The sequence below is a fragment of the Arvicanthis niloticus genome, chromosome 9 (assembly GCF_011762505.2).
Source record: "Arvicanthis niloticus isolate mArvNil1 chromosome 9, mArvNil1.pat.X, whole genome shotgun sequence".
Classification (NCBI taxonomy): Eukaryota; Metazoa; Chordata; class Mammalia; order Rodentia; family Muridae; genus Arvicanthis; species Arvicanthis niloticus.
In genome coordinates this window covers 82057649-82071086 of record NC_047666.1, presented here as the reverse complement: position 1 = coordinate 82071086, position 13438 = coordinate 82057649, and the positions used below count along the sequence as shown (strand labels likewise).

At 46.8% G+C, this 13438-nt stretch overlaps 1 protein-coding gene across 7 annotated transcripts in view; it reads right to left on the bottom strand.

Annotated features, from left to right (window-relative positions):
* The window catches only part of Irag2 (inositol 1,4,5-triphosphate receptor associated 2), a 50725-nt gene that overhangs the window by 27027 nt on the left and 10260 nt on the right, over positions 1-13438 (bottom strand). For 2 of the 7 annotated variants that reach the window (XM_076940838.1, XM_076940842.1), the window contains exons 2-4: positions 11073-11183; positions 9201-9352; positions 8511-8592 (exon numbers count right to left, since the gene is read on the bottom strand). In XM_076940838.1, the coding sequence (XP_076796953.1) occupies positions 8511-8534 (24 nt within the window). In that variant the 5' untranslated portion in view covers positions 8535-8592; positions 9201-9352; positions 11073-11183. Of the gene's footprint in view, positions 1-1206; positions 1396-1477; positions 2751-8510; positions 8593-9200; positions 9353-11072; positions 11184-13438 lie in introns of those variants that run through there. The other 5 variants (XM_076940839.1, XM_076940840.1, XM_076940843.1 and 2 more) reach the window with 5 other exon arrangements.

Genomic DNA, 13438 nt, shown 5'->3' with positions numbered 1-13438 from the left:
TCTATAAACTGGAGAAGTTTAAGTATTATTCCATTTCATTGGCTATCATAGTTTGTAAAAATCAAGAATTGAGGGACCTATCATGACTGCCCTCTGAGAAACCCAACACGCAGCTGAGTCAGATGCAGATATTTACACCCAACCAATGGACAGAAGCTGCTGACCCCTGTGGTTGAATTAGAAAAAGCTGGAAGAAGCTGAGGAGGAGAGCGACTCCATAGGAGGACCAATAGTCTCAATTAACCTGGACCCCCAAGATCTCTCAGACACTGGGCCACCAACCAGGCAGCATATACCAGCTGATATGAGGCCCCCAACACATATATAGCAGAGGACTGTCAAGTCTGGGCTCAGTCAGAGAAGATTCACCTAACCCTTAAGGAGACTGGAGGCCCCAGGGAGTGAGGAGTTCTGGTGTGTGTGTGTGTGTGTGACATCCTCGTGGAGATGGGGGGAGGGGGAGAGGAGGTGTGGAATGTGGAACAGTCAAAGGGTGGACTGGGGGGAGATAAAATCTGGACTGTAAAAAAAGATTAAACAAAATTTTAAAAATATTTTACATAATAAAAAAACAAGAATTCATTTCTCTAAAAAAACACTTACAATCCCTTACCACAAGCCATGTCAGAATTAATTAGCTGCAGTGATAATGGCAGCCTGTCAGCTGGCACCTTGATGCTCACACTTGAACTTAGAAGAGTGTTCATGTTTCATTAAATAGGTTTCCAGAAGGGGCAGAAAAGGATCACAATTATTTTTTAAAACTTTCTATTTTAAAAGTCTAATTACCCCATTTAAAGCCAAAACACGACTGCAGGAAACACGTATAATTTTCCCTATCCTGTCACAGACAGTTAGCATCTGTGGGGTGACCCGTGGCATGCCTTAGTTACTTTAGTCAGCACAGTCGGGGGGGGGGAGCCTTGTTAGCACAGTAGAAAGCTCCCACCTCATCATCTGATCCATGCTTAGAAATATTTTGACAAATATCAGATTCTTATTGATTACACAAATGTACCGTGCGATCTGGGAGAAACCTCACAAACTGAGTGACCATTCGTTTCCCCACACCCTGAATCATTCCCAGAGAAGCAGCCAGAGTTAACTCTCATCATTAATCTTTGTAAATCCCAACCTTCAGGGAACGACATAGCAGAACTCAATCCTAACCTGTCATAAGCATGGCCCAGCAATGGGTTTACCCACCATGTGAGAATAACCAGAGTAAAGGGGTTGAACTTTTGTTCCTCAAATTCCACTTCAAGTTTGAGGTTGTAGTATAGGAGAGTTGGAGAGGCCTTCAAACTCTGTGTATGTGGAGCGGACTAGGAGTAATTAAACCTGTTTAAACCTTTATCCCACACTCATGCAACCAACCTTGTGACCTGGAGACACAGAGAGAACAAGTCCCTTGAACATAATTTAAAAGCACAGAAAGCCAAAAAATAAAGTAAATTCAGATGGGAGACTGACTTACTTGTGGCAGACTGGCTCACTCCACGAAGCAAACACCAGAAGGAGGACAGCTTTCTCCTCTCAGGCAATCCATTCAAATAGAGACCTGATTCCATTTACATAAAAGCCCAGGCCCTAGCCCTTGCTCTTGTGAGCAAAAGTTAACACAGGGTGGGGTTGTCAAGGTATGGAACAAAGTGACAGTCTCCTGTGGGCTGGGTCAGCAAACACAGGTGCACACACACATGCACATACATGCACACCACACACACATGCACACCACACACACATGTGCACACACACACACACACACACACACACACAGCAACAGTATCTCAATGTGCACAAAGAAAACTAGGAAAAACAGTAGGAAAAGACAGGATTTTAGGGATTTGTTAGCTGGGGATAGCCTTCTGGATGTTTGCTCTCTATAAAATGCTGCTTCAACCACAGCCTTTGCAAATGGAAATGCTTCCTCTGATAAACAGGTGTCGCCAATATAATTTTACTATGGGGGGGCCCAAGTTTAGACAGCTAATGCTGGTCAAATTAACAAGACAAAACAAATGTAGCCAGAGTTTATACAGACCTGAAACTGGACTCTGTGCCCATTTAAATGCTCTGAAGAGAGGAGCAGTGTTCTACAGAACTGGGACAGAAACAGAACTAAACTTCCTTATTTTTCCCCCCTTTTGATTTGTAACCAAAAGTACACCGCACCCTGGAACCTGCAGGCACACCCAGCACTGTTCATTTAGAACTAGTTATCAGTCAATCTTGTAGTTGGTGATGTTATTTATTCTCCAGGGTTATTAATGCCATGACTACACACAGCCTGAGAAGACAGGACAGACAATGCTCAGAAAATCCCACAAGACAATATTCTATCCATCCCATCCTTCGCCCCGGTGATTCTGTTCTCCAGGTGACACTCTGTCTCACACAGAAACGAGTCAGGACATGAAGGAGAATTGAAGGGAGGAAAACCAATTATGGTCTTTTAAACTAAAACTGCAGATTTTCATCTCCGAGTCCTTTGCTCTTTGGGAAACCTTTGAGCTTAACGCCCTTAACCATTCTGACTCTGGGTCGAAGCCACACATACTATTTGTGAGCATTTGATGTGAAGCCAGGTTGGGATTGGAGAAACGGCTCAGAAGTTAAGAGCTCTTGCTGCTCTTGCAGAGGACCTGAGTTCAGTTCCCAGCACCTGTGTTGGGTGTCACACAGCTGCTTGGAACTCAGATCCAGAGGATCTGACAGCGGCTTCTGACTTCTGCCCGTACCCACATGCATGGTGTGTTACACATGAATGTGCTTCCCCCCCACACACACACAGACAGACAGACAGACAGACACAGAGAGACAGATATGTATAGAGAGATTAATCTTGAGGTTGGAAAAGACTCCTCAGTGGTTGACAGCACTGGCTGCTCTTGCAGAGGACCTGGGTTTGATTCCTAGGACCCACATGGTGGCTCACAGCTGCCTGTAATTCCAACCCCAGGGAAGCCAATGCTCTCTTTGGGCACTGCATATATGTATTACACAAACATACATGCAGGTAAAGCAGCCATACACATAAAATAAAAAAATGTTTAAATCTCTAATATAACCAGAAATTTTACATATACTGCCAAGTATCTTTGTAGGATCATGTCGGAGACTAGAGAAGGAGGGGGACATAAGCTTTACTCTGTCTTGTTTTGAGGCTCTGACATTGTAGACCAGGCTGGCCTCAGACTCAGTCCTCCCTCCATTCCTGACGCTCCTTCCTGAGTGCTGTCTCATAGAACTCTCTAATTTAAGTACATTCAGGGGAGAAACAAACATCTAACATGTATTGAGGTTTGCAAGGCACTCGGAGAGCAGCTGCCTGCTCTCTAGGCCAGTAGAGAAAGCAATGCCTGAGAAGCAGGCAGGCTGAGGAGAAGCCATTGTCCCAGAGAGAGATCTCTGGGACTTGAGAGGACCCTGGGGAAATGAATACAGCTGTGGAGGGAACAGCGGTGCTGGACTCTGTGCTCCCGACTGTGCCAGCACTGCTGGGCATCCTCTGAGAACCCTGCAGTGTGAGGCGGAGCTGTCTGTTACCGACATTGGAAAAGAATTGGCAGAGGCTGAGGTGCAGGCAGGCTTGTGGACAGTGTGGCCAACAAGCAAGGATGTCACAGAGGTGTGGATGTGCAGGGAAAGCAAACTCCTTACTCTACAAGCTCAGGTGTCCACCTGGAGCCCACAGACAGACGGGGCCTAAAAGATCTGTGAGTTCGAGGGCCACCCTGGAGACTCTGGGAAGAGGCTCCACGAAAAGACAGGCCTCCCTGTCAGGTAGAGCAGAGGAATGCAGAATGCCATTGTTTTCCCTGCATGTGGATCTACTTGACTTGCTTCCAGGAGCCAGTAGACAGGAACTTGGCTATACAGATGTATATGGGCAGGTGCCTATGTAATATACATAAAGGAATGTGTTTGCATGTATATGCATAGATACGCAAAAAGCCTTGCAAAAGGACACCCCCTTCACAGGGAACACAAATTCAGACAGGTGCAGCCTGCATGTACAAGTTCCCAGAGCTGATACAGGCTCAGCCTTCATACAGGCCTGCTCAGGTCCAACACCTTATCCATCTGGCTAAACTAATCAACAAATCTTAAACAGATTTGAGAGTAGATGGTAGGGTTTGCCCTCTGGAATTACCATGTGGTTTCAACAGCTATGTATTTCCAGCCAGTTCCCTTCTCTCTATTTCCCCGCACATTGCTGTGAAAGCCCAGGGAGCACATGTCATCCAAAAGGCTTCAGTGCAACCTCTCTGCGTCAATCCTGGGCCCCTGAGTGAGTTCTGGTCTCCTTCAGAACATCCCACAAGACGCCCAGGTCTCTCCTTGACCCCCTCAGCCATTTGAAGAAGCCATTGTGAGCCCTCTCACAAACACTGGTGTTCAATTTTATCTTATATTATGATCTAGGATAATGAAAAAGTGAAGTTTGCTCTGTAGATGTGGGGGAAACTAGGAAATAAATCCTGAGACTTTAGAACACAGTAGAAAAAAAGGAGGAAATAAATCCTGAGACTTTAGGAACACAGGAGAGAGAGAGAGAGAGAGAGAGAGAATGAAAATAAATCTTGAGACTTTACAAACACCGTTGAGAGGGAGACCAAGCTGAGCCTTCCCTGTAATGATGGTGAAGTGGACACTGGGGGATGACAAGGCTTCAGTCTACTCAGGTTGTTGGGGACACATGGACGAGTGATCAAAGGACCCTGCTTATGGAGCTAATAACCCCTAACCCTCAGACTTGCTGAGAGCCACCAGAGAGAAACGCTGACATGCTGATGACATGTTCCAGGCAGCTAGGACCTGGGAAGCTCGTGGTAAGGACAACATACCAACCTCCCAATGGTATCTCCAACAGAGACCGCAGGGGAACAGATCTGCGGATGGAACCTCCCACCTCCAAAGATCTCTGTTCTGCTTTATAGACAGGGAAACCCCGACCCCTGCGCCTGCGCACTCAGTCACCAAATCCACGGAGAGCCTGCGGGCTTTCATGTTCTGATTAAAGGACAAACTGCTTCTGGGTCCCCATCTAACCCTCTCCACCAAGCTTACTGCCTGATATAGGATCGAAAATAAGAATCTGGGGCCAGCAAGATAGCTCAGCAGGTAAAGGTGCTTGAGAACTTGATGGCAGCCCTTGGGACCACACCGAGGAGAGAATTGACCCCGGTGAGCCATGCTGGCTTCTACACACTTGCCATGACATGAGTGCCCATAGCTACCCGCACACAGAGACAGATAAACGGATACAATGGATGAATTCAGTGTGACCAGAAAGGGAGAACACGGTTACTGGGGCCTTGAGTCTGGTGGTTTGGGGCATACTTACAATTCCAGTACTCACGAGGCTGAGGCAGGAGGATCAAAGTCTTTAGATAATGTAGGCTACATAGTAAGTTCCAGGCAGCATGAACTAAAGGGAGTCTTCTAAAAATTATCTAGGGCTGGAGAGATGGCTCAGCGGTTAAGAGCACTGACTGCTCTTCCAGAGGTCCTGAGTTCAATTCCCAGCAACCACATGGTGGCTCACAACCATCTGTAATGGGGTCTGATGCCCTCTTCTGGTGTGCCTGGAAACAGTAACAATTAAATAAATAAACCTTTAAGAAAAATATCTGGTTAGAACTAGCAAGATTGCTCAGTGAATAAGAATCTCACTGCCTGGCCTAGCCTAGCCTCCTGACCTGAGTATGATCCCCAGGACCCACCTGGAAGGAGGAAACTGACTCCTGCACACTGACCTCTGACCTCTGACCTCTAACCTCTGATCTCCATTTCTGACCTCCACTTCTGGGCTGTGATACATGCATCCCCTACCCTGGGCAAAATGTTTCAAAATCTAATTAATTTCAATTTTAAAAGAGTCACTGGGGTCTCTAAAGGGAGTGGGGAAAGTCCAGAAAGGAAGGCACTTCAGCCACAGATGGACTTTTCTGGAGAATGCCTAAGGTAACTCAGGAAACCTGACCTTGAACCCCAGTCTTTAGAAGTCTCTACCTCAAGAAGTGGAGACTTGTGAGCACCAACATTTTGTTACCACAGAAAGGTCTTGTGAAGCAGTTGGTTTTTGAAACTGCCCTTGAGAACCACACAGAATTTTGGCACATGGAGAAACAACAGGGTTCCGGGGGAACGCCCAGACAGGCTTATATGATTTATCGTGACTTACGCCCTGTCTGGTTTGGCTGAGCTACAGAGATAACACAAGGCGATGCTGAGGAAGTGAAGGTAGAGACACAGGTGTGGCAGGTGGCAGACAAGCTTGGGCAGGAGGTGAGCAGCTCTTCATAAGGAGTAGAGATGGACAGAGACCCATGGCGTAAAGCCAGGGGTCAGAGAAAGGCCAGCACTGCTGTGAACTCTGGTGAACATGGATTACAGGTTCTGCTCCTGCTTATCCTGTACTTATTCTAATCCCTCTTCTCATTATTCACAAGAACACTAAGAGTCAGAGCTTACCATTAAATGCTCAGGGGTGGGTGGCAAGTGAAGGGGGGCTTTCTTTCGGGGATGTGTTCAGAGGACAAGGCAGGGCAGAGGTGGAGATGTCAATCTTAGGCTGTAGAGCATGTTTGGGGAACAGAAACCTGGGGTGACAATATGGAGAACTGGTAGTTTAGGCCACAGTACAGCTGGCAGACTAGGACAGCTTCCTGGGGTTGTAAAAAGGCGGCGTGACCTTTGCAGGGGACCCAGACATTCTTCCAGCAGCAGAGATGTTTCTATTGTGACTCTGGGGCTTCTGCTTCTGAATGGATGTCAGGGCCACAGACAAAACAACTTGGCCACAGACCCCACTGATCAGAGCACAAAGTGGTCCATCTCGTAGGCATCAGACCACCTTCATTACGACCGCGAGTGACCACAGTGCAGGAGGCATCTAAACTCTGCTAAACTCAGTGCTAACAGGGGGTGTTGAAAGCCCAGGTCCTTTGAGGCTACAGCAAGCTGGATTTGAACCCTGAGTTTGCTACTTACTAGTTGAGCCATCTCCGACAAATGGTCTAACTCCCTCAACTCCAGGTGCAGAGGCCACACCCACTCTGGCGGGTGGAGAGGGCTAACACTGCTTGTGGAAGTGCCTGATGCTCAGAGCATGCTGCCGCTTCCCTCTGTGTTTTGTGAAACTGGTGCCCGATAAAGAGGAAATTACCAACAACCAAACATCCTGTGCGCAGCTAAGGCCAACTTCCTGTATTAGGACTTTAGAAGAAGTAATAGTAAAGAAGAACTCACGTCCCTTTTACTTCCTGTCCTTAGCTTCTCGGTAAGATGGGTACCAATGACTAGAAATCATACACGAGTAGCTACATATAAAAACTATACATAATTACGTGTCAGAAATTACAGATGTATAAAACCCCATGATGCTTAAGAGGAAGGATGAGAAGAACTATAAACACAAGCAGAGAAAGGATAACTCGTTTAAAGTGGGAGGCTGATCTCAGGAGGCACATTTTCACTGAAAATACATAATGACCAACAGGCATATACAAAGATGACAGACATCGCTATTCATAAGAGGGATGCAAATCCAAACCCACGAGGGTCTCACTTTGCATCTTCTGAGCTGGCTACAGCGGAGTGGTATTGGTGAGGAGGTAGAGAAATTAAAGTCCTCAGCTGATGATAGTGGCAGTCAAACAGAATAGGCCATGAGCAGGCAGTGATTCCTCTCATGGGTCTACATGCAGAAGCATTTTAAAACAGTTTATATGGAAACCTGTGCACCAATATTCACAGATGCATTGTTCCCAGAAGGCCAGGAACTACTTCAGTGCCCATCAGCCAATGAAGAACAAAAGGTCACCGCACAGCAGCTCGAGGACCCGAGAAGGACTACCCTCGCAAACCTAATGCCAGCCAGAAGCATCCAGGCCCCAGAGGCCAGAGAGGATTCATTCTGTTTATAGGAGACTTCCATGAGAAAAAAGTCTTTAGAGAAAGCAGATTGCTGGTCACCTAGGAACAGGGTGTACAGGATGAGGCAGGGGGATGTGATTTAGGTGTTCCAATGTTATGACAGTTCTCAAATCTGTGACTACATCAGAAGAGTTGACTACTTGTTTGGTTTTCAGAGTTTTATAATGAATGGTCAGATCCTGAACACCAAGGTGAACCACATGGTGCAGCGCCCACGGAGGCCAGAAGAGTGTGAGTTTCCCTGGAAATGGAGTTAGGAGTGGTCTTAAGCCCTCAGATGAGTGCTGGGAATTGAGGCCAGGTCCTCTGTGAGAGCATTCAGTGCTCTTAGCCAATGAGCAAACTTCCCAGCCCATAACCCAAATTTATACTATGCATGGAATAGAAAGCCCCTAAATGACTGAATTTTAACTTCCTGGCTTCAAGGTTAGAGATTTCTTATGTACGTGACTCCTAGGATATCCCGTGGTAATTTTTACAAAGAAGAGGAGGAAGGAGGAACAACCCCTCAAAGGGGTCAGAACATGGTGGTCCTAAGAATGAGACAGATCTCTGTCCATACTCACGTCTGTACTCTGGTCTTCGTTCATTCTGGTACAGTCTAGAAGCTCCAGTCCTGAGATGGAGCCTTCTGTGGGGAGTGGGCACCTGGTAGTAGAGGTAGAAAGAGTGGTTTTCTGCAAAAATTAGCAGGGCACTACTAGAGTTCCCAGTACCCCTCCCCAGACCAGCCAGTTTCTTATGAAGCAGGAAGAGAGCTCCTGTTTCTTCCAGAGAGAAGTTGCTTAGGACAGAGAAGCCAACCAGAAATGAAAATATGACATTTGCAATTCAAAGCCTGGTTTCCTCCACTCAGGAGCAGAAAGGACTCTGGGAGGGAGGGGGTGGAGGGGGAGGGGAAGAGGGGAGGGTGTGGGGCTGGGGGGTGGGTTAAGAGGGGGTTAGCCCTGCCAACTCAGCTGATCATCAGTTTCTAAATATCAGTCTTTTGATTTAAAGAGCAGGTGAGGACAAAGGTGTTGGGAGTCTGGACTATGTGCATGACTCATGGGGTCATCTCAGCAGTAAAGATGGAGTGTGCTCCTCAGAGCCGTCTTGTGAAACTCAAAAGCAATGTCTGGATTTGAAACTGTGCATCCTCAGAAAGCTGGAGCAGCTCCATGAAAAAATAGCAAAGAAGTAATAATGTCAATAAAATACAGTGCATTAGCAGACAGACACCCTTGGAGGAGGTGGGCGGCTGTGACCTCACTTACTGGGACACTCTTGTCACGTCCAAAGCCCCATCTTGTGCTTCCTGCTCTGGGTGGGGGGCTTTTACACGGAACGTGGGCCGAGTTTCTGGCACATGAGACGGGAGTCAGTTCTAGCCTTGGAATTGCTGTGAGGCCGTCAAGACACAAGGCATCTGCAGCGGGGGAAATGAGAGAAGAGGTGAGCTTCTGAGTCACATCGTCCTAAAGATTAAACTTTTCCCACCCAGGAGATCGGTTGCACCAAATCGGAAAAAGTAAAAAAACCAATCCGATTCTACTAACATAGTATTCTAAAACCCCCAGATGCCCAGCTACGTGGAAGTAGAAACATCCAGTGCTTATTAAAAACAAACAACAAAACAAAACCCCACAAGCTGAGGTGTGGTTACTGGGGAGACAGAAACCCTTGTCCACCGAGCTGCTAGCAGCTCCGCAATGCACAGGCAGCAGACGACACTCAACTGCGGCCTGTCTTTATAAGAGCAGTTGTATTAGAACACAGCCGTGGACGTTTGTCTGAGGACAGGCTGTGGCTGCTTGTGTGTTTCAGCAGTGGTGCTGAAGAGTTGACTGAGGGGGGTGGGGTGGGGAGACCACGGGGCTGGAAAAGCCTAAGACATGTGCTACCCAGCCTTCCAGAACAATTTGGCAGACTCTTGGGAGGAAAGCTGCAGGCACTGTGATCAGAAACCACTGAGTGTTGCAGGGAACCAAGAAACCACTACTTTCGGGGAGTGTGGTTGTTGCATTTTGGGGTACAGGAAGATGCCAAGCTTAATCTTTAAAAAAATGCATCTATCCATCACAATGTTTTGGTTCCTATCCTGGCTTTGCCTCTTGCAGGTTGTGTGGCTGTAGGTAAAGAACGCCTCCCCTCAGGGCCCTAATTCATTTATCGGCACAGGGACACTCGATCTCAGGCAAAGTGTGTTTGACGTTCTTCTGTTTCTTCATCTTTCAAGGGAGAACTACAGGCAGGAGACACGACGCACACTTGCTGCTCTTTCAGAGTCCCTTGGTTTGGTTCTCAGCACCTGATGGCTCACAATCTTCTGTAAGGCCAGTCTGGCTGCCTGACACTTTCTTCTGGTCTCTGTGGGCCCCGGGCCCACATGGTGTGCATTTAATGCTTTCGGGCAAAACAATCACACGCATAAAATAAGATAAAATAAGATGAAAATAATAAAAATATTTCTCAGCGAGAAATAAAATGGGCTGGGAGCCAGGGGAGCAGCTGAGCGGTAGAACACCATCAGTGTATTCCGTCTCCAGCTCCACAACAGTAGATCCAGTAAATGGGAACTATACTGGTGTCCTCCCCATCAGACTGTGCAGAGGAATAATGAAGTTAACTGGAGCGTTGAGACCACAGGATGCAGCCATAAGTCCACTGTGAGGGTGGTGTTCTGCTGAGAGTTTTTGTGGATAAACAAACACAGGCAGAGTTGATGCCGTCTGGCCCCAGGCCAGTCACAGGATGCAGTTCTCTGACCTTTGGCCACCAGGTCCCACAGTTCACTGCTCGGACTCCACAAGGGCTGAAGCTCACATGTTCTTCCTTCTCTTCTGAGTGCTGGTTTTGCTGGTCAGAATTCTTTCACACTCCCAAAGCTGTCTCTCTCCCCTTACTTCATTTCTTCAATCTTCTATGGAATGTTTTCTGGACTCAAGTCTTGTTATTTTATAGGGTTTGTTCTTAATTATGTATTATAGTACCTGGTATAGAGTGGATCTTCTGGTTTAAATCAATTGAATCCATAGACAAATATCCAACAGATCTCCCTGGACAGATTCATTGTTATTAATTATTGTCCAGGAAGCCCTCCCCACCTATGTGTGGGCAGGAGTGGGGAGGGGCATGTCCACACTCACCCAGCAGGGGTGTACGCTGGAACACCCAGTGTACGCTGGTGTTTTCTAGGTCAGGGGTACCTGATGTCCGCTTCCTTCTTGCCTCTGCTGTGGTTTGTGGCAGGGCTGCTTCTGAATGGAAAACCAGCGTTATTAGCTGTCTAAAGGAAAGTTCTGCCCTATAGTTCTCAAGATAATTCTTTCAGCTTAAAAAAAGACCCACTGGGGAGGGGATGGGGCAAACGAACACGAAAGTAGATGAGCAGGGCCGTGGGGGTGGGTCTGCAGGAGTTTGGAGGGGTGTGAATATGGCCAAACATATTGTATGAAATTCTCAATTAATAAAAATAGTTCTTTGAAAGGGGGACAGGTGTTAGAGAGCACTGGGTGTTCTTGCAGAGGACTCAGGTTTTTGTTTCCAGCACCAGGTGATGATTCACAACCATCTACAAGTCCAGTGCTTGAGGACCCAACACTCCTCTGCCTCCTGTGCGCAGTGCACACATGTAGTGCATGGACATATGTGCAGGCAAGATACCTGCACACATAAAATAAAAATAGACACATAAAATTTCAAAGAAAAAAGTAGCCAGGATGTGAGAGGTCCCAAGTGACGGTGTCACAGAGCAAAGCTTCTCCTGAAGCCACAGCACAGAAGCAAATCCACATTCTCCTTCAAGCCTGCCCTGGAGGTGGAGGCATAGAGTTAGGACACTCAGGAGCCAGGCAGGAGCATCCAAGTTCAAGATTTGCCTGGGTCACAAAGTGGGTGCAGAGCCAGCCTGGGCAACTTAGTACAACCCTGTCTCAAAATAGAAAGTTAAAAGGCTAGAGATATGGTTCAGGTACAGCCTTTGCCAACACCTGTGAGGTTCCAAGGTTCAGTCCCAAGCACCTACAAGCAAAACCAGGGAGAACACCCCTGAGCAGCAGTTAACAGGATGCTCACACATCACCAAGTCCACTTAATTCACACCTAGATAGAAACAAGGCTTTAGGGAAGGGGATGGGGTGAAGGGCAAAGCCAGTTACCCTGTTCTTCATGGTACTGTAGTCAAAAGGTAGATTTCTACCTCTTACACTAGATGGTATAATGAATGGGGAGGGGGAGGAGAAGGAGGAAGAAGAAAAAGAGAAGGGGGAGGTACAGGAGAAGGAAGAGAAGGAAGAGGGGGGGAGAGAAGAAGAAGAAGAAGGAGGAGGAGGAGGAGGAGGAGGAAGGAGGAGGAGGAAGGAGGAGGAGGAAGGAGGAGGAGGAGGAGGAGGAGAAGGAGAAGGAGAAGGAGAAGAAGGAGGAGGAGGAGGAAGGAGGAGGAGGAGGAAGAGGAGGAGGAAGAGGAGGAAGAAGAGAGTATCTATTGCCTGCCTGGTAATTTTTTTTTTTTTTTTTTTTTTTTTTTTGTAGAAAGGTAATATGTTTAGATTCCTCAGCCTTTTCATACATACTGAATGATTTTTTATTTTTTATTTAATTTATTATTTATTATTTTGTTTTGTTTTGTTTTGTTTTTTCGAGACAGGGTTTCTTTGTGTAGTCCTGGCTGTCCTGGAACTCACTCTGTAGACCAGGCTGGCCTCGAACTCAGAAATCTGCCTGCCTCTGCCTCCCAAGTGCTGAGATTAAAGGCGTGCGCCAACACCGCCCAGCCTAAATGATTTTTTTAAATTATTATTATTAAGTATATGGGTGTTTTGCCTGCCTTTAAATCTATGTACCATGGGAGTACAGCACCTGAGGAGGCCAGAAGAGGGTAATGGATCCCATGGAAATACAGAGAGTTATGATTGGCTATGTGGGTACAGGAACTCAAACCCAGGGCCTCTGGAAAAATGGCCAGTGTTCTAGCCCCTGAGTCATCTCTCCAGTCTCTGCCCAGTCTTTCTTTTCTGTGTGTTTTTGTTCTGACACAACAGTGTAGCCCAGGCTAGCCTAAGTAAAACTCACTACATAAGTCAGGTTGTCCTTAGACACACAGAGACCAGCCTGCTTCTGCCCCGTTTATGCTGGGATTAAAGAGGTGCAACCACCACGCCTGGTTTCAATTACATTTTGTTTTGCTCTAATAGCCAAATCACAGTAGTTATATAAGTAATTTAAAAAAATCTCAGGCTTACCAATTTCTCCTCTAGAAGTCAGTGTCTCTGTGCAGGGCAGGGGATCATAGTGAGGAGACGTGTCATCAAAGCCCCATGTGAGACAACGACAGGGAGATTGAAAGACAGACAGACGATAACATAATCAAGAGCAGAAGGCACAACAGACCCTGAAAGCCCACAGCCTAACGAGGCTGAAAATGACCAGTTTTAATCACTATTCTTTGAGGGAAAACATTCACAACTATAAAATTCTCACTGTATTTCCCTAATTGTTTAACCCATAGTAAGAT